Raw genomic sequence first — 22,230 nt, forward strand, 5'->3', positions numbered from 1 at the left:
TGGGCGAGGTGACTGAGTTAGTGTTAGAGGAGAAGCACAATCTGGATATAGGAGCTGGAACTGGCCATAAGCATGACCTCTTCCTCACATGGTGTTCTTAGGGTCTTGCATGGGGAGATCTGTCTGCTGAAATGGTCTTGGCTTGTGTGCTGGCTCCACAAGCCAGAAAAGAGACTAGCTTGGGCAAAGAAGCAATGGCTCCATTCAGTGTGAGGAGCAAGTCTAGCCGGGTGGCTGAATAATTAAGAGCCCCAAAGCTCATTTGGTGGACAACACTCTCACTCTGCCACCCGGTCCTGTCCTCATTTACAGAAAGGGATTGCAAAGCAAAATCCATAAAAATAGCACCAAAAACATTCTGTATGGATGTAAATGTGCTCGATAATCTAAATGCCCTAGTGGCTGTATGCGGAATTACAAGTAAAACACATGGAAGTTGTATAGTGACCCAAAATATTTAAATCAGAGTAGCCCAGGGGGTGATTTGCCCCTCTGCCTCCTTGCAAGCCCTCCCCTGATTATAGGAATCATCTTATAAAATATTAATATTAATTAACAATACTCCAAACAGCTGGGGATAAAGCCACAATCTTAAGGTTCAAGGCAAAATACTTACATTATGGGCAGTATCAAGGAGTTAAATGATTGGATGCTGTACACACACACACACACACACACCTGCGCATGCACACACAAGTATTTAAGCACACAATTACATACCAATATCCCTTATAGGCACATGCTTACTTGCCCTTACAAAGGCACAGTGGTCCTAACATACAAACTTTTCTTCACACAAACACTCTAAAAACAGATTCTCTCTGTCCTCTCTTTTTCCCCTTCTATCACTCTTTTCTCTCTCTCTCTCTCTCTCTCTCTCTCTCTCTCTCTCTTTCCCTACTTTAACCATCATTGAAAATAAATCACTTACCTTGTGCTGTCACTTTAATACACATATTTATGCACAAACGATGGGTTGGCAAAGTCCATAACTCTTAATCATAGCTTTGCTGGTTTAGCTGCAATCCTGACGCTGAAAAAAAAATGCTTAAAAAACAAAATGAACACGCTTCTTTTATGAAAACTATTGATTTTTGCCAATGGCCAGTAATAAAGAGCAAGTCACCTGTAGCTAAAATACTTGTAAAATATATTTTATGCTATAATAGCTGAGATAGGGAGTATTAGTTGCAGCTGCGCATTAATAGAGAAAATCAGTTACTGTTTAAAATGTACTTTTACAGTTTACCGTATAATAAAAGTGGAGGTATAATAAATGTTGCTATATAATAAGTACTTTAGTCTACAAAAAATTTCACTGGGGTAGATATGAATAGTTTAAGAAAGGTTTTCCCTGCCCCGTAGGACTTACTGAATTATTATTAGTAAGACTCATAGTGCTGACCAGCCACACAAATAGCGAATAATCAATTTCCAGTATCGAAATTCTCTCCCTTCTCTAGCCCATACCCTAACAAAGGTTACTGCAGACCAATAAAGAACAATCAGCAACCTAACAATAGGAGAGAGATAACTTAATATAAAGTAATATTCTGGCAGATCTGGAGAAATGGCCAATGTTTAAATACCTTGTAAACCAGGGGTGTCCAACCTGCAGCCTTCCAGCTGCATCTCCCATACTCTGCCAAGTCCTTAGCTGAAAGAGCATTATGGGAGATGTAGTCCTGCAGCAGCTGGAGGGCCACAGGTTGGACACCCCTGTTGTAACCAAGCTTCATCCATGTAATATCTCCACTGAAAACTTTTTATTATAAGTATCCTTTATTTATATCGTGTCAACACTAAGATGAACCGGTACATTATGTAAAGAGGGCCAGGCTCACAAGCTTAGAATCATAGCTTGCTCTGTCCCAGAATGCACATTAATTTGGGACAGGTGACTATATATATATATATATATATATATATATATATATATATATATATATATATATAAAATAAACTGAAAACTAAAGAAAGGATGACTCCAAGATTAGCATAGGACTTGTTGATAAGAAACATAAATGATACCCTTGTTCTTTCTACTGGAACTGAGAAGTTTAATTTCAGTGCACTAGTTAAAAAATAAATTAATTGTAAAAACATATAGAATGGAGCATGCACAAAACTAAATGTTAAATGAGAAAATGACTTTTTGTATACTTTACACAAGTTGTAATTATTTTTATTTTGTAATATGCAAATATTTTGCAAATCCATGAAACTTCTCAGCCTATTTTAATATTTAAAAAAAACTAAAAAGGTTGTCTATTGCACCTGGCCGGTGGGGGGGCAGGCAGGTAAATCCAAGTGGTCCCAATCGGTTTCTTGGCTCCCTCATACGCACAAGCACACTCATGCTAACTCACATACACACGCTAACACACATACTTACACATACCCACTCTCACACTAGCAGACACTTACACATATATACTCACTCTCACAGGAACACACACTTACATACTCTTGCTAACACACACTCCCTATAATACACATTTACACACGCACACCCATGCTAACACATACACACTTACACATACATACTCATCAGACATACATACTCACTCTAAACATACATACATATATGTATACACACACAACTTTTGGGATCTCAAAGGTCTCTTTTTTTTCTATCTGAAGAAGAGACTGCCAAGATCGTGAAATCCTATATAGGTTTTAATATTTTTTCTACAATGACCCAATAAAATTTAAAGGCTCCATCTTCTCTTGGACCAATACAGTTATATCCATGTTATTTACAAATCGATGTGTACATTATTTTAGTACACTAATAGTGTGCTGGCATGCATACTGTTAAAATACATTCAGCGTACTGTGCAGCCTCCCTTATAGGACTGATTATTGTCATACAAAATACTATGATCTATGAAGATGGGCTCTCCATGTTTCCAAATTCAACATCCAAAAGCCTTGGGGGAACATGTTTGTCATACAACTTAATATATTCCATTGATCCGCATTAGAGAAATACTAATGATGTGATTAGACTGTGGTCCACAAGGTTTTTTTTATATCACTGCAGTAAAGCAAGACGTCAATTTTGAAGCAAAAGTAGCTCATATGAGGAATAAAACCTGGTAACTTCATCTACCATGGAATAAACCATAGGATAGCTTAAAATGAATCATTTACTCAAGAATTAAGAGTTGCTTTGTATGATAAAGTCCCTTAAATTGTAGTTTTTGGCTGGATCCCATGACATGTACCAACTATACTTCAGCCATCCTCAATCACTACAATGGGTTGACTCCAGTACCCAAAACTTAAAACTGTGACCATCAAGAATTCTTCTGAAACACAGAAACATAGAATTTAAGGGCAGATAAGAACCAATCACCCATCCAATATGCCCATTTTTCATGCTAAAGACTCAGCTCTTCATCGCCCCTTGGATAAATTTATGCCTATCCTATGCATGATTAAATTCCTTCTACTACATAACATTTACATACCACCGTCTCAGTAAAATAAAAGTTCCTTACAGTACATCAAACCTTCCACCCTTCAAATATATCTAAACCCTTACTGTAAGCAGTGTGGCATAACACGTATGAATAAAGGCTAAGTATTCTTTTATTATTTCATACTTCACCCACTCCTGAAAACAAAGCTAAAAAAACTTTTTTTAAATTAACAAGAAGGTACATATTTTACACACATTGACATTACATGATACAGAGCATTAATTATAATATTATATATATATATATAAAATCTCTGTTTTTCTTCTCAAAGAGCCTTTAATCCATAAAAATATTTTTACTACATCTAAAAGTAAAGTACACTTTTGTATCGAACAGCATCAGATGTAGTAATGGCTAATGCAGTAAGGGAATGAATACATGCATGTGGCTCCTGAATCTAAGACGAGACCAATGACTGATTAAGGTCTTACTCCTTACATAAGGAAAAAATGCCTTTTCTAGATGGGCTGGTTCTTAACTGCCTCAAATTCTATTTTTCTGTGGCTGCACAATTGGCAAACTAGACATTAGAAGTGCATCATATAACAATTGTGGACTCACAGAAACAAATATGGGAGGGGCTTGCTCATAGGAGCTTACAATCTTGAGAAAGTATCTGATAAATGTACATAAAATGACAGTAAAGATAAAACATCCAGGATACACCCTGACAATAGTTATTATTCAGTTAATAGTTAATATTCAGAAATATTAGGAGTAGAAAGAAGAATAACCTGTGTTTGCTATTACAACTAACAGCCAAGGAGTATCTGACTTTCATGCAACCTTGTGTATGTCACTGCAAGGTGTTGGGTCCCTGAGATCATTATAAAACATTTTAAACGGAGGGTTTTACAGAATCTTAGCTGTGTGTTGTATATAAAGGGAGTTTATTAAGAATAGATCGTTTAAAGAGCTACCTAAACCTGAACAAGAACAGGGGAGGAAAAACTCTTTAAGATGAAGATCGTCCTAATAGCATGTCCCAGGGATGGCTTCTGGCAAATTGTTTTGTTATTCTTGTCAAAAAGGGGTCCCCAGGAAGCAGTCAATTTTAAACCATATATCAAAATGATTAATTGCCCTTAAATGAGCAGATGCTGGAGTACCCTTGAATTGAGCCAAGAAAGGCTAAGAGCATTTTTTTATTATTTTGAACCCAAATCTAATGTATTCATGGTCAGCAAATACCATTTAACTTATTAATTGGGTTATCACCATTATAAATGCAAGGTGCTTGGGCTTAAATAAAAAAAATTAACACTTGCAGTGCCATAGTGCATTGTCTGCCAATGTCTCCAATTGCCTCTGACAATGCAGAGGTTAAATGCTGCAGGGGATCGGTAATAGACTACAGGACTCTGTCATTAGCAGATTTGTTCTCTGCTGGGATATTTAAATATTATAACTATTCACCTGTAATGGCTGGTTTTGTATGGATCGCAATGGCTCACAGGTCTCTGTTTGCATTAAGATGACAGATAAAATTGATTGCTTTATTTAAATGTGCAGAGGTGTTTTTTTTTTAACATATTTAATCTATTTTCAACCATTTGTAGGCTACAGCCATTGCAAAAGAAATAATAATAACAACAATACTAATAATAATAGCAAGAATAAAAAACAATAATTATAACCATAATAACAATAAAATATTTTTATTATAACTGTGTTTTATTTGTATTATATATATAACTGTGTGTGAAAATAACTTGTTTTTTATTATTTTATGATATTATTATAAATATATATTTAACTGAAAATAATAGTGTTTTTATTGACAGAATATTTATTTACTATTCAAATCAAATAGTTAATATCAATAATTACAGTAAAGAAAAACGAACCACAAAACAGCTTCAATCTTAATGAATTACTCATTACTTAATGGGTGTTTTTTTGTTTCTAAAATTATGATATTTTTTTAATATACATTAACGGAAAATACTAATAATAAAATAAATTATATAAATAAATAAATAAATAATACCAATTCTTATCTGTTTAAGTTTGTAAATAAGATTAAAGTAACGAAGTGACCGATTCCCAAGAAATTGTATTGGTCGTTTAAATAAGAACAGGCAGAGCTTTGCTGTATCACTATGCAGTTTAAATCTCTCTTGATGGACTGGACTAGTCTTCCTTAAACCCTCCATAAAGCCGCTTTAAGGAACAGGCTGAGAGGAATTTCTCCTCGCTTTAATTGCTTAAGAAATGGTTCTCACAAAGAGAGCTGGCCTACATTTGCCTCTCATTTGAGTTCTGATATTTAGAAGTTCACAAGTTAATCCCTTTTCATTCTCACCCCAAGGCAGTAGAAACAGTGGACAATAAACACAATTAAAAGCCCCAAAATACCCCAAACAAGGTGGACAGGGCTTGGTTAAGCAGAAGAGTTATTTTAACACCTTGTTTTTGTTAGAGGACCATCGTGTTGGATTGAAAATCTAAAGTGGCCCTTAAGTAGACAAGGATGTACTATGAGGGGGTGGAAGGTGTGCATGGAAATAGTAATAGACCGTAATGCACAATGAGTATACTTTACCTGTGTACACAGAACAGCAGAACAGGTGAGTATGGAAAGAGATATATAGATAATGGATAATATATAGATAGATGGATGCTACAGCGCTACGGAATATGATGGCGCTATATAAAACAGATAATTATATATATGTACATATATATATATATATATATATGTACATATATATGTGTGTGTGTGTGTGTGTATATATATATATATATATATATATATATATATATATATATAAATATGGTAATTTTAATTGTTGTTCTTATGATAGAGTGTCACAATTAACGGATAACTTTTTCGTTTAGAGGGTGGTAGAATATTATAAATGATAAAAAATCTGTAATGAACGGGTTACTATCCTATTTTTTCTTGTTGCATATGGTAAGTGTGACATTATATTTATTTTTCGATATGCAGATGATGACATTTTACTTTGAAGCAAAATTGTCCACCGTATCTACCTTTTAGGTGCTGCTAAAGAACGGAAAGAGTTAATTTTAGGTTATATATCAAACAGAGAATAGGGGATACAAGTATAAGAAAAAGCTTGCAAAGTTAAAATAATTACTGACTTTACACGAACAGAAGACATTCGATATATAGTTTTTCAATTCATATTAAAATAATAAAAATAAAAAAAATCAAGTAAAACCCCTTAAATCATTTAAATCGAAACGAAATTTTAAATGTCTTGATATAAATATTTTATTTACCATGCAGCTTAATAAAAATAATTCGTGTATTTTCGGTAATCGAATATCTTCAATTAAAATAATTTATACATATTTTTTGACCCTATTGTGTGTTTTATAATTAAATAAATGAATGAATCTGTTTTATGGCTTACTTATAAAAATAGTAATTTTAATTCTTAATTTTCCCTGAAATGCGGTTTGAATATTTTTACTTTATTTATTTTATTTATTCATTTATTTAAAATGGATAGTTTAAGTAAATTCCGAAGTTTCTGAAGGATGTCTAGAAAAGGCTTAAGGAATATTTCTCACACCATCCAGCCCTCTGCAATATCTTTAAACCGATTTACTCTTCCAGAAAAAAAAATCTTTCAAATTAAACTACCCTGAAATAAACCAGTTTGAGATTTCACAACTCTTCATTGTCAGAATTCATACCCAAATATGCAGGATTAAATTAAAAGGTACGTTTTCATGTGCCTAATTCCTGCCTAAACGGTTTTGCTCCAGGAGAAGAAATCTTTTCTCAAAAAAAAAATCCTTGAAGAAGAAGAGAAGGGGGTATTATTGCTTTAATCCTCTTAGGGGGAGTCATTTTAAGACAGGGGTTTGAGCCTGAACTGGCGTCTTGTCTCTGCATTCCCAGTTTAAATCCTCCTGATTTGGGATAGATTCTGCAAGGCAGGACCCTGGCATGTATTGGAAATCTCACTAAAGGTTTAAACTGTTCTTTTTCTGCAATAAAGCCATGACAAAGCTCTATGGCAAATCTACTGGAATCTCCTGCCACACAGCCCGGGAGAAGGAGAAGTGCTTAGACAACGTCTGAAAACAAGGGATGGGTTGATGCTGGTGGTACCAAAATATACTGGACGGTCTGAACCTCACCCAGAACCCATACCTTATCCTACAGGATCATCAATTATTTTTTTAAATCCATTTAGTTTTTGAGAATTTTTGTGAATTATCAGATTAGATGTTTTATTTGTTATAAAAATGATGATGTGGAGATATAGATAGATAGATAGATAGATAGATAGATAGATGATAGATAGATAGATAGATAGATAGATAGATGATAGATAATGTATTTAGAGACAGATAGAGGGTAGATAATATGATTTCCCCCCTTTTCAAAAATTATTTTAAATATTTTTTTAATTCAAATTCAACGAAGCTAGTTAACCCCTTCTTATCAGCAAATTATTAATCAACATGTGAACTATTCTTGCTATAGCTGACTTGTAAGGTTGGGTCATAGAGACAAAAAATCTAAAATCAAAGTGTAGATGGTGGAATACCTAATTAAAACACCTACACAGTGTATATGTACGTCTACATTAGGAGGTAACGTTCTGGCACTGTAAAGGTTAATTACAATATCACACGCATAAGTCTTGTTTAGAATGTGAATTCATAAAATATATGACTGTTAGTGACTGGAAGCTAAACCAGTTTCTAATTCCTGTGTATTCAGAGATGAATCTTTTTAATGTACTGTGGGTCATAGTGTGATGTTGGAAAACAAAGGGTTAAATTAGTTGTACACTATCGGAAGGAGCAAACAGCATTAAACTTCATATGTATCATCAGTCACAAAGCAGAGCGCATACTGCTTACAGCAACCCAGTTTCAAGTAGATTTCCATTATCTTTCAATGATTTAATTAGAGCTTCACACCTGACTGGGTCTGAGTAAATGACTGGTAACAAGTTAAAGTGGGGGGAAAAAAATAAGGTCTGATGATTGACAGCTGGGAGGACCACTGAAAATCGTGCATGGGCTGTGCCTGAATCCTTCCAGGCTCTGTTAAAAGTCCTTGCAGAGTCCAGCCCCTCTGTACATGGCATGTTGGCTGGACCTGGAGCAAGTTGGGGGGAGTTAAAAGTGAAGGTGATGGTGTAAATCAGGCAGAGGACAGGAGACCCTGAGTGAGGACACACCACTGGATGGCTTAGGCTCTGATGACAGCCTGAAAGCAGCACTGACCTCAACCTGAGATTCTTTCAGCAAAGGGACATTCTCTGCCACTTCTACAAGTGCCCAGAAATAGACAGAGGAGGTATGTGCAATTTATTTGTTTTATTCACCTGCACCACAATACATCAAACACTCACACTCTCACCCTTTTTACCTCCCTTTCTCCCTCGCTTTCTCTATGTTTATCTGTTTCCTTTTCTATCTGTTGTTTTTTATTTATTTGTCTCTCTCTCTATTTCTCTTTATGTTTCCTTGTCTTTCTTTCCTTATGTCTCTTTCTTTTTCCATCTATTTCCATTTCTCCTTCTCAATGCATAGTAGACATAATAATTTGAATTTATTTATAAGCTACTGCATGTATTCAAAAGTAAGAAAACATTTAGTTTGTCTCTCTGTGCATAGCGGAAATAATAATCTTGATTTCACATTGTTTATTTAGAATGTATGTATTTAAAAGTAACAACAAATATAGCATTTTAAAGATTTCAATAATATCATATTTGCTATATTATAACAATGAAAATCATTATACCATGTATGTTATGTTTTAGTTTATTTTAATTTTGCTATTATTAGTAGTAATAATGTATCTAATTTTATGTTCACACATAAATAGTTCAGAAAACTGAAATAAGTAAAGTATTTTTGCATTTTTGTGATGTCGGAATTGTAAGATTCTACAGACCTTGAGAAAGTTACCTTACTTAGTAAAGTCTTAAAGTGTTTTACAAGGTTTCTTTTGATTTTCGAAGTAACAGATGTCAGTTTACCATTTCTCCAGCTTTTTGCTAGAATATTGACAGGAAATCCATCCCTAAAATATATATAGGTATATTTTTAAGCACTGTTGCTCTTTCACCAGGTCCCCAATGTCCTGTTTAATATTCCTTTGTTACCATAAAATCTATTTCTTGCCCTAGGTGAAATCTTCATCTGTAATCTTTTAATTTATGCCAAACAAAGCCTTAGATTGTAAATCCCATTTAATTTCCATAATGATGTTTTAATAAGACACCGTGAAATGTATCCGGGGGCATAATACAGGTCAAAAGACAGGGCGATTTCAGAAGGAGATCTTTTTTAGCGAAGGAAGTTATAGAGGGGCATCTGTGAAAAACTATTAAGACCAAAAAAAAACGAATTTAGAATCTACACATTTTATCTGTCTCCAGGACACTTATAAAACAGCCCTTTGCAATTTTTTCTAACGATTTTCTTTTAAAATACAAGACAAAAACTTAACCCTTTGAATGCTGGATGTGGCAAAATGTCACATCAGCCCAAATGATTTTTAACTATTTGAGTGTCACAAAAGTACAAGTTAAACTTTTTTTTTTTGATAGAGTTGTTTAAATGATGCTTAACCTTTAGGTGCCAAAAAGAGAGTTATAGGATGGCATATGGCCCTCTAGTTTGTGTTTGATTGATGCCCAATTATTCTGTGATTTGGTGTTGTGTATGAAGGAGCTTCACACAATTAATGTGTGTGTTTTCTTTATTTTTTTCTAATCTAACCCCATGTAGATTTTGTAATGGTGTCAAGGCTAGTGATGAATGAATTTCTCTGTATGTTGTTCACCCCTATTAAAAGTAGAACAGAATGGGGTTCAGCTTGCATATTTTAGCAGCTCATGCCATATATCACAGCAGAAGGGCCCTCAGGCCATGGGGGATGCACACATAGGACCTGTAGTAAGAGACAGAGGGGCTGTGAATGGACAGGGGGTTGTATGGAGGGCTATGAGAGACAAAACTGGCTTAACCCATCTGCTCTGTTGAGGATCACCAAAAGGCAGAAGGGAGTCCTTGTATAGACTAGTACTTTGAGCTGTCGGGCTACTATGCATCCAAGGTGTTTAAATGTGATGTATTAGGATTAATAGGAATTGGAATTATTAAAGCGAACCTGTAGCAGAATCAGACATCTTCTTCCCCAAGAACAAGAAAGATTATGTCATATGATGTAGAATTTAAAATCTAACTACTTTTAGGATGAAACAAACATTGTGTATCTTTATTAAGCCCCCCTTGCCAAGTGGATGCAAACTCAGATTGTGTCATTTTGTTTTTTAAAGCCTGATGGCAGGTGGCTCCAATTTGAAAAGTTGGTTTAGACTCCTGTGATGTTCCTGAGTATAGAAAATCCAGCATTCACTTTGTAAAGCTATTTTCATGCAAGAATTGATGTCAGGGTTTCTATATAGAGGAAAATATACTTTAGGTATCAATAAAACCTTATATGTCTTGTTAAATAATATAGATTATAGTTTTACTAAAACATATCACATAACCTTTGACAAATGGGAGGCTCCCCCATTATCATACCTTAAATGTTAATACCTTGCTTGTTCTCTGGAACTATGAAAAGCCAATATGACAATGGCTTTTGACTGTATACATCAGAATATATTTCTATATTTGCCATCATCTATGGTGCATTGGAGAGCAAAATAGAACATTGAATTCACCATTACTGCCCCAAAATGGCTAATGTGATATGATGGCCTTTCAGTACTATGGCCCAGTTATTGGGATGCCACAATTCTCCCTGCTGGCTCTGTTTGTTTTAGCTGGTGTCCTGTGCAAATGAATCTAAAATCTCTATATCCTGATCTGTATTGAATGTAAACCCATTTCCATCCTTTCTACAGTGATGGTTTCCAGTAGTGAGTTTGTTTTAATAAGCTCACTTTCTTCTGCTCTAGGCTTTGTGTGTTACGCACTAAGGTGTTTATAACCTCACCGACTTCCATTGCGTGCTAAGGTGAGGCATAAAGCTACCAGAGAGAAAGTGATTTTCTTTAAAAAGTTATCCCTACAAACTTATCTCTAAATGATATTAAATGGCCTGACCCTGTTGAAAGTCACCATTCGTGTTTTTTTATTTTTTTACTGGTTCTTTAGATTCCAGTGTGGGGATGTACTAAATTATGAGAAAGATGGCACGATTTCAACAATTATATTCTACGAACCCTCATTTAAAAGAAAAGAAACAAGTTGCTTGCATTGATATATAATAACAAAATGAGTTTGAAAGACTGGAATCTCATGGGTGGCCTGTAACTCCAGCTAACCTGCACCTAATAACAGTAGTGTTGCTAACACGGCTTTGCTTACACTCTGGCACTCAAAGGGTTATGTAGGAGCCATCTTAAAAAAAAAAGTGTATTGAAAAACATGTTTACTGGTTAAAATTCCCGTTTTATCCTCTAAATGTAATAATACATATTTTTACATTTGTTTCACAAGAATTTAATTAGCAGTTCGCTGTTTGTTTACATGTTTTTGTATTTCTACATATGTTTATTCATTTTGTTCATGATAAACAGTAGGGAACACAAAAAAACATAAGGCTTAGTGAGAAGAAGTACAAGCCACAGAAGTACAAATATGGAGGCAGTGCAGAATTTGAAGAATTGTCAAACTGTGAGGTTTCGGGAGCATTAAATTTAATTCCAGCTTTGGACAAAGAGGGGTGCATATTAAAATCAATCTTATTTGTGCCGTATTTTCCATGTTTGACGCTCCTCCAAATGCTCATTGGAATAAGTCCCTGCTCGTGTCAACGGAGACCTTCCCACATCAGCCATTTGTCCAAGTATGTGACAAAGACTAAGAGAGAAAGTGAATAAGAAGAGATAAACAAAAACAAACTTCAACTAGTATACATCTACCCTCCTTAGACCCAACTCACCCCCAATTCACCTTCCCCTCCCCGATGTCTCCCCATCAATTATCCTATTTTGTATTGAAATTCTTCTAGGGGTATTTCAGTTAAGAACTATATTTTTATAAGCTAGCGTATTTATATAGATAGATAAAAGCTATACATAATGTGAAAATGGGGGCAGTTATTTATTTTTATTTATTGATTAAATAGCACCATCGTATTCCACAGCGCTGTACAATGTAACATGTAGTGCATAATATAATAATTTGGTTTACAGAAACAAAAGGGGAAGAGGGCTCTGCTCAAATAAGCTTAGTTCTGTCTGCTTTCCCCATGAAGAGGAATGGGTCAGATTTACTTATTGCATCAAGCACAAAATCAGCTATTCCAGTTAAATAAATCCTTGGATTATAAATAATATCAACACCATATCATACCATCAACCACCTGCTACAAAAACTCTACATTTATAACATTTACTGGAGGGGCGAACAGATGTGCACCGATTGTTTTATGAGTTTGAATTGTCTCGGAGAAACTTTGTTTTGTAGTTTTTTTTTTACATACTTACTGATTATGGAACCTGTGTTTTAGTGATCACCGATTTCATAAAAAGCAGCCAGATATCCCATTCTGAAATAAAAAAGCTTATGCTTGTTGTCAGTGCCCTGCAAGTTCCATCACATCATCAGACAATAGATATGGCAATAGATAGATAGAAAGAAACATAAATAGAGAAATAATTATAAAAGTAACACACAAAATATAGTGTGAAATTATTTGGATTTACTGTTTTTGACTTTTCTTTTTCATATTTTCTTTTTTCATATTTCATATTCATCAATTTACCTTCATTTTTTTTCTATGCTTGGATTGGCAATTATATATATATATATATATGTGTTGAAAATAGTGGACCATACCACTCAGTAATATTATCTGCTTTGTCTAAGCAAACTATATTTTTGTACCTTTTTTTGTTCCAAACACTAAGACCCTGTTGGGAAGGGAACAGGGAAGGAACCGGAGGAAAAAAAAAATCCACATTTAAGTTTAGTTAAACCTTTTCGGGATTTAATTGGTTAACATTTCTATGAGTTCAGATGCACATAAACAATAATCCGCCATCAGAATACTAACAATAGACAGTTTATACGAGTACCAGAGGCAGATTAGAGAAAACGGCCATATCCCCCTCCTCCTCATGCCCTGCTCGGTGTATGGATGCTCTGTTTCGCTATGACTGTGATCTCTGAGTGTAAATTGCCTTTAGTTTCCAGTCGGTTGGCCTGCCAAGTTGTCCACGTAAATGACAGTAATACATATCTAATCATGTCCTGAAGGCAAACCACCCCTGTGCAAACCTCATTAATGGATTATTAGACAATAAAGGGAATAGTATGAGTCCACTGTTTGGCTAAGAAGATTATTTACCGCCATGCTGTGCGCAAACATTGTTTACTCATTAGAAGTTGTTGTAGTTTACACCTTTATGCCCCCTGTGTGTTTTATCGCCACCATCTAAATAGCATGCGGACAGAGATTAGGATTAGGACATTTTATCATTGTATTTTCCCATTTGCATTTGGTGTATTTTTTTTATTAGTTTTTTTTTTTTAGTAGTATTTTTTTTTTTGTTTTTTTTTTCAAAAAGGTTAATCTAAATATAATACAAAAATTTATCAGATCTGTATTATAGTCCAGAAAGCTTAGGCTGTCTATAGAAACATAGAATTTGCCATCAAAGCAGAACTATTCGGTCCACCTAGTCTGTCCATTTTTTTCCCGATATAAAAACTCGGATCTTAATCAATCCTTGGACTTGTCTTAGATTCAGGCTGCTTTTCTGCCTATCCCATACATGTTTAACCCCTTAAGGACAATTGGTGGTCCCTAAACCCATTGAAAACAATGCATTTTGAGCCCATACATGTACGGGCTTTGTCATTAAGGGGTTAAATTCCCTCACTGCATTAGCAGCTACGACTTCTTAAGGGAGGCTATTCCACTTATCCACCACCCTCTCTGTAAAGTACATCTTCCTTACATTACAATACATGATTCCATTGCAATGTTTACAAACAGATTTTGGGAAAATTAGGGGATATTTTCATAATTTGCCTTGGCTCTCATTTTTGTTGCACGAAAATGATTATTAAAATTAATAATAACACAAGTGATATTTTTTTTTAAAAAATGTACATAATTAAAGCAATTTTTTAAAAAAAGGCAAGTATTCCATTTATTTGTTACTATTTAAATACAAATGGTTAATTATGTTCTCCAGCAACCACAATAGGCTCCCAAACAGTTACGCAATAATCATTGCATCAAATAAAGCAACCCCGGAGCCCTTGACGTGAAAATTTACAGTCCAAAGTAATGATATTACGTTAGTAATTGATTCACTATTGTGATGTGTCAAATCCTCCAGAAGAGGTATTTGCAAACATTTATTAACAGCTTAAAGAGCTTTTAGTTCTGATGAGGATGATGATGAAATTACATTGAGTATTGCATTTGTTCCCCAGCTACTAAACAAATGAAGTGATTAAACCCTCTCAAAACGCATCAGTCATGCTGCATTAGACGTGAGAAAGCTAATTATCCCAATTAGAAGACTGATTTATAATTAATAGCATGGACCAAGTGATAATTGGATGTTAATGGATAACATTTTTTTTGTCTGGGAATCGGCTATGGTTTTCCCAAAAGCTGCTCTGGCCCCTGCGCTCTGAGCACAAAATAAATGAGAAAATGAATTTGTTATTAGCTTTATCAATGGGATGCATTTGAGTCGGGGGGCCCTGGGGGAATTTAACGCAGTTTGCTTAGGAAAAGAGGGGGGGGGCAGCTGTTGAGATCACACAAATTCTCCAGCCTAAGAAGGATCGGGTAGAACTGTAGCATTTGTCCAAGACCTCGCCGAATGGAAATGTGCGTTCTACATAAAAAATGTTTTATTATTAAAGTAGACCTCTCAGCCATAAAAACTTTAAACTCATCAAGTTTTTTTATTTAACTTTTTCTTTAAAAACATTCAAGGTTTAAAAGATTTTTGACATAGATATATTTCTATATATATATATATATATATATATATATATATATATATATATATATATATAGATATATAGATATATATATATATGAAATTATAATATTATATTTTATATTTATATAAATTATATATAAATCTATATTTCTATTAATTATATACCATATATATAAATTATAGTTATATACACACACACATTAAAGAAGCGGTCTGAGCAAACCCACTTGCCTAAAAATGTGCCCACTTATAAATAAAAAACTAATAAATATAATTGCAGTGTTATTCATCTCTATTTAAGTATACATTATTTTTAGTTTTGTAGCTTTTAGAAAAAAAAGTGAAATATATAAGTATAAGGGACCAATCTTTAAATGCAAATGTATAGATAAATGTATACATGTAAACTTTTCCATTTAATGATAGAATATAAATGGGGGAAATTATTTTCATTTGCGCTACCTCGTAGGAGCACTTCCTGACCAACATGCTACTGGAACATTGAACAGGAAGCTGAGTGTGTATCACTTCCCTTAGCTTAAAATCCAAATTTAGTGGAAATACTACAGCATACGGAAAAAGTTTGCATGTTTTTAATATTACGATATTACAGGTGACGTCCCCTCTCTGTAGCGATAAATACTATTAAGTTTCAGGTGGTTAATGCCCAGGCAAAACCTTAAAGTGATTTTATTTCTCTTTGTTTTGTGTAACAGCCTAGATTTTCCATTCAGTCGCACCTTATTTTGTGTGTGGTCTAGATGAGGAGGGTGGAACTGAAACTTCAGGAGGGCCGGATGAGCGATTATGGTGGATACAGTGACACAACACTAATTAGAATTAGGTTACACCAAAAATTGTCCTTTACTAAACTTGACTCATTCCAAATTCATCAACAAAGACTAGGATTTCACCAAAATGTACTCTGAACTATATGAAGGGCTGTAAAAAAGTTTCGGATAAGTATTACCAACCAAAAGTATGCAAATTAAAGGGACAGGAGCCACGCAGGTGTTGGATTGCGTAAACCATATAATCTGGGGCTGTTGTATTAACTCATCATCTGTGTTTAGAATAATCTTTCATTTACTTACAAAGACCCAATTCACCGGTTAAATTCTATCATCCATGCTCTGTAGTTTATTTATCTATTCACTAAGCGCTATCCTATACTGTGGCCCTTTAAATATGCCATGTTGTATATGTTATACATGTTTTAGTCCGCTTAAACTATAAATCAAATATGATTTTATAAAAATTCTTAATGGCGTAACGCTAACTAATAGATTCACCCATATAGTGTAGTAAACTAAGTTAAAAAGTACAAATTTCACACCTAGCAACCGCCATGACACGATGCGGATACAGACGACATCATACAAAACGTCTTCTCAAAAACAGCTGTTCCGCCACAAAGCTGGCACATTTTTGGTATCTGAATTCCTTATTACTTTCACGGTCTAACAGAGACACATCCGTGTTACGGCTGCAGCACGTTAAGAACGCAGGGTAGTAAAAGGAAAGCCATTTCTGATCAAGTTGAAACAGGTCAGATGAAGAAGGGAATTTAACTTCCAAATTTTGGGAAGGCCGACACCTTAGAACCATTACACGGAACAATAACGCATACATTGTAGTTACTAATGCGATCAAAGCTCTGTACAGTAGCGTATAAAACAGAACAGACCTAGCCAACAGAAACAGGTTTCATATGGTAAGCCACACAGTTAACAAGGAGCCTAAACAAAGGCTCTCTGCAATCTGCTAACTTTGGGTTTCCAGCCAAACATCCTTCCTTTAATCTCACTTGGCAGAAAAGTAACTTGGATTTACAAGGCACAGCATGGTTTAACCCCTTTTGCAACATGAAAACATCGCGAAAGATTATTTTTGTCAATGTTTAGTCCAATAATCCCAAGGACCGCCATCTTTGGCCTCATCAAAATGTATGGTACAAGTACATGGTTAAGATAAAAAGTATATGGGGCAAATTGTAACTAATATAACTTTGTGACAGAGTTACATGTTAATATTTCTATAAACAAATTAGTCCCATCTAACGGCTGCTTTTCCATGCTCTCCATAGCTATTTTTTCCAACGTAGGTTCACGATGTTGAATGGAAACCCTTCCAAAAATAGAGAAAATAAATTATATGCTTACAGTATTATCTTTAGGGTCAATAAGAGATATCTCACATGTATAATGGTCTATGTCTAAAACAGAACATATATCCAATGTAAATATTTGTCGAAAGTATTATTTTCCACCAGTTATATAAAAATAACAAGCAACGCTCAGGGTTTTACCCAGAGTCTCAGGGTCTTTGCCCCGATCTCAGGATCTCGGGGTGAAGGCGCAGATTCTCAGGGTCACATATTCCGAAGATCTCTTCTTCCTTTTCCACACTGCTGCGATCACACATATAAGACTCTTACTTGGTGCTTTCACCACCAGTATGTTGTGGTTGATGTCCCAGCTTGAATGCTGGTGTTTCAATGTACTATCAATAAATATCGACAAGTCACGGTTTCCATGAGGACCCCTATTAGAGCCACTTGGTTAACCCATTTGGCGAGTCACTACACAGAACCTTCATGATGGACTATAGGGGTAACAGGGGGAATTTAGGTTCCTACTTCCAGACATCACTCGTAGAACTCCAGTCCCTTACTTCTAGGGAACATGTTCCATTAGTATCTGCCTTCAGGCTATCTCTATAAAAGATGCACTTGCAAAAAATTCAAAGCTATCTATAAGCAATTGAAAAGATCAGCTTACTCGCCTGCCTAATGAAATATGAAGATTATTTTACTCAAAGTAAGCACAATTGGACAGTTTGATAAACAGTGTTCGATGATTAATGAATTTCCCTCCTCAACAATATAGTCGCTCTGCGATATACTTGGATATTACGTATATTACACGTATATCGAATCGGAAGTACACACATTTGTAATAAGCCACTGCGTTTATGACATTACCCGTCCGGATGTAACATACCAAACAGAGATTAGCACTTTATGACAAATAACATGTTTTAATTCTAGATTTAAAAGCAGCAATGGGAGTGAGCATCTTGCGATAACCTTTATCAATATAAAGGTCCTGCAAGACCAGGAATAAGTTGAAGGACGTTTATAGAATTAAGTGTCTTGGAGACATAGTTATTATGAATAAATATGATTTTTAGGAACACATGATAGTAAAAGGAAATATAAGCATCAGCCTTCCTTGGAGTCCATGTTGGGTTTTCTCAGGCCCTGTTTTGAAAAACACTGTCCTTTAAACATATTTTTTTATAATTAGTATTTTGTCAGACTTCAGACGTATTGTTTAAACATTAGATCTATTTTTGAGATCATGGACGTGAGTTGCATCATCCATGATGGTGGCTTTATTGATGGCAGTTGAATTCTCCATTAATGAGACAAGACTGTTTCAAGGGCGTAAAATGGGAGGAATTCATCATACAAACTCTTTTCATATTTTGTATTTATTTTCCATTAAGAATGTTGAGGGTAACCGTGGTCCTTGTGCTTAACGACAACCGTATAAATCATTAGTCTCTGGAATGTGAAATTTTATGTTACTAATAAAACTAAAGAACTTGCTATGGACTAAATACCATCGACATATATATTTATATTTTCAGGTGTTTCCAGCCATGCAGCACTACGGAGTGAATGGTTACTCTCTGCACGCCATGAATTCGCTGAGTGCCATGTACAATCTCCACCAACAAGCAGCACAACAGGCACAGCAAGCCCCTGACTACAGACCTTCGGTTCATGCGCTTACGCTGGCAGAGAGACTGGCTGGTAAGAAAAACTATGTGTCAGTCCATATACTGTGTTTCTTTGTCACATCATCTCTGATATAGGATATGTTATTTTCTTGTGAGACATGACTTGGGTTGACTAGCACATTTTGACAATGAGTAGGGGCACTCTTCCTCTGCTGGTTTTCTATTATTTGCACAGTGTTCAAGAGTTTCATTTCCACTCTACAAAGAGATAGATACCAAAACTGGTGATTAAAAGATAAATAGATAGTTTTCCTATTCTAATATTGAAATGGAACATAGACATTTGATGCAAGTTCTTCAAACCACTTCCAATAATTAAATTGGCCTTTTTTTATCTTCCAACGGCTGTACATTTCAAGACATCATTTTGGAAGCTCGTTACGGATCCCAGCATCGTAAACAGAGAAGAAGCCGCACTGCGTTCACGGCGCAACAGTTGGAAGCGCTAGAGAAGACTTTCCAGAAAACTCACTATCCTGATGTGGTGATGAGGGAGAGGCTGGCCATGTGTACCAACCTTCCAGAAGCCAGAGTGCAGGTAATTAACAGTCCTATGTATACTTTGTACCATGACTTGACCATAGCTTACTTCATTTCTGCTTACTGAAGGAACCGACTGGTTCTTTACGATGTTACCTTCGGTGAAATAACCAATCATCTGTTTCCATAACCTAATTCAAAGCAAAGTGGTAACTATATTTATGTAGATATAAGGCAGATGCTATTTATTAATTGTGCATCTCTAAAACAAATGATTAGTCAATTATAAATCTAATGTTTAATAATATTTGAACTATAGGTTTGGTTTAAGAACAGAAGAGCCAAGTTCCGCAAGAAGCAGAGAAGCCTTCAGAAAGAGCAGCTTCAGAAACAAAAGGAGTCAGAAGTGAGCAGTAACAGCGAAGGCAAGAGTGACTCCGCACCTGTAGAGCCCGCAAGTCCGAGCCATGACTCCAAGAAACCCCACAGCTCGGTGGGCGATACTAGCATTGAGCTGAACTTGACCCTCTCCGAACAATCTGCGGGTGAATCGGCAGCGGAAGAACAGACCGATAAAGAGGAGGAACCCAAAACACCACAGGGAGAGCCAAAGGCAGCGAAAACTCCAACTCCGGACAACAGGATCCTAAATTGCAAAAGAACAAGTCCAAAAACAGGTCAGTCTTGAATGATTTACAATGAGAGGGTTGGGGGTATCTCTTTTGTGTTCTAAAGGTCATATCTGCATTTCAGATGCCCCTAGCTAGGACTACGGCAGGTTCAAAAAGTAAAACGTATAACTTAAGATGTCATAGATGGTCAGTGACATGATAGAAAGAGACATTGAAGTTAAAAATCTTGAAATTCCTATTTGCCTCTCATGTACCCTCTCCAAACTGCTCAAATTTTTTTGTCTTTATGGAAAATGTTTCTGTTAGTTTGCCAAAGAAATACAATAAGATTTAGAGGAACCAGGTGTTTCCCAAAGCTCATGTCACAGATACTGCAGATAGCATATTTACAGCAAACATGGTACCAGCAGTGACATCTATACATAAAGTATTTCTGATACGCCATAATTACAATGTAATGCAGAGTACGTATTAAAAATATTGCTTTTTTCATTACAGAATCTCCAGCTAGCACCACAATGACTCCTTCATCCAGCAGTTGTCTCACCCCAACTCATTCATATTCCTCGTCCCCGCTCAGCCTCTTCCGTCTGCAGGAACAATTCCGTCAGCATATGGCTGCCACCAACAACTTGGTCCATTACTCATCCTTTGACATGGCCAGTCCTCCAGCGGTACCGTACCTAGGCATGAACGTGGGCATGGCTCCACTGAGTTCTCTACATTGTCAATCTTATTACCAGTCCTTGTCTCATGCGCAACAGGTCTGGTCTTCTCCTCTCCTGCAGACATCAGGTGGCCTCCCAAGCTTAAACAGCAAAACAACAAGTATTGAGAACTTGAGGCTCAGGGCAAAGCAACATGCAGCTTCCTTGGGACTTGACACATTACCGAACTGACTGCAAAACTCAACCATGGACAAGAAGACGCTACCTTTAAATCAGTGGTTATCAAAAGTATTTTCTGGAGATCATAATTATACATTAGTAGGGACCTAAAGGTACAAAGTTGTTGAAAACACCGGTACCTATAAAGAATGGTTTTAGATTTATCAAGGTAATGCGGGAGGAATTCTGGACAGTGATTTTCCAATATTTATCAAAGACAGGAATTCCATACAAGTAAAAGGAATCATTTGTCTCCAGATCTTCATACATTTGCCTTGATAAATAACTTTCATAGATAGAATCCTCTGCGAACACACACCACGATTCCGGCCAACATAAAGGAAAATAAAGAGGGAGCTGAGAAACAAGTCTAAAACTATTTCTTACATTCTACTAAAACAAGTATACTAAACAAGTATAACTCAGTTTAGATCATAGAGTTTGCAGAATACCAGCTAAGAAACTTGATTTTTTAATCACCCCAGAGCCACCCAAGATCCGCACTCCATAGTAGCACATTTGCAATTTGTACAATAATGCTGTTGGACTATGCCGAGGATTTATTTAAACCTAATTGGTATCCACAAGCAGCAAGAGGGCAACCACTGGTTTAGAAGATCAATAAAAAATGGAAAGCTGAATTGTAAATTGATGTTTGTCATGTATTTTGTCCATTAAAGTAAGGAAAATCGAATCACCTCTCATAATGAAACAGGGATAAAAGAATATTTCTTGCTACAGCTGCATTCGACCTTTCTCGAATTAAAAGGATTAACGTGGGTCCACCTGCATGAATGTTATAAGATATTTTTCTTTCTAACAGTTGCTATTTTTATATATTCATGACATTTTTGAGGTCAAGCAACATGATAGGAAGCCCAAAACATACTATTTATCTGCACTTTGCTTTTATTTTTACTGCCGTTCCAACAGGTTCTGCAATGTGCAGCCGCTGGCTTGATATGGAGTATAACATGGTAATAGACAACCAAACATAAAC

The 22,230-nt window shown here is 35.5% G+C and overlaps 1 protein-coding gene across 1 annotated transcript; it reads left to right on the forward strand.

The window, feature by feature from the left end:
• The first annotated feature begins 8,677 nt into the window (after positions 1–8,677).
• On the forward strand, positions 8,678–21,625 carry DMBX1 (diencephalon/mesencephalon homeobox 1). The gene is made up of 5 exons (XM_053469800.1): positions 8,678–8,781; positions 19,079–19,244; positions 19,591–19,769; positions 20,031–20,388; positions 20,842–21,625. Exons 2-5 carry the CDS (start codon positions 19,091–19,093, stop codon positions 21,240–21,242), a joined length of 1,092 nt encoding a protein of 363 aa, XP_053325775.1. The 5' UTR covers positions 8,678–8,781; positions 19,079–19,090; the 3' UTR covers positions 21,243–21,625.
• The last annotated feature ends 605 nt before the right edge of the window (positions 21,626–22,230 follow it).

This window comes from Spea bombifrons, chromosome 6 (genome assembly GCF_027358695.1).
Source record: "Spea bombifrons isolate aSpeBom1 chromosome 6, aSpeBom1.2.pri, whole genome shotgun sequence".
In the NCBI taxonomy this organism is placed as follows: domain Eukaryota; kingdom Metazoa; phylum Chordata; class Amphibia; order Anura; family Pelobatidae; genus Spea; species Spea bombifrons.

Coding starts and splice junctions, on each gene's coding strand:
- DMBX1 (XM_053469800.1), top strand. CDS start 19,091: ATGCAGCACTACGGAGTGAATGGTTACTCTCTGCACGCCATGAATTCG. Junction 19,770..20,030: donor TTCCAGAAGCCAGAGTGCAG/GTAATTAACAGT, acceptor TTTGAACTATAG/GTTTGGTTTAAGAACAGAAG. Junction 20,389..20,841: donor AAGAACAAGTCCAAAAACAG/GTCAGTCTTGAA, acceptor TTTTCATTACAG/AATCTCCAGCTAGCACCACA.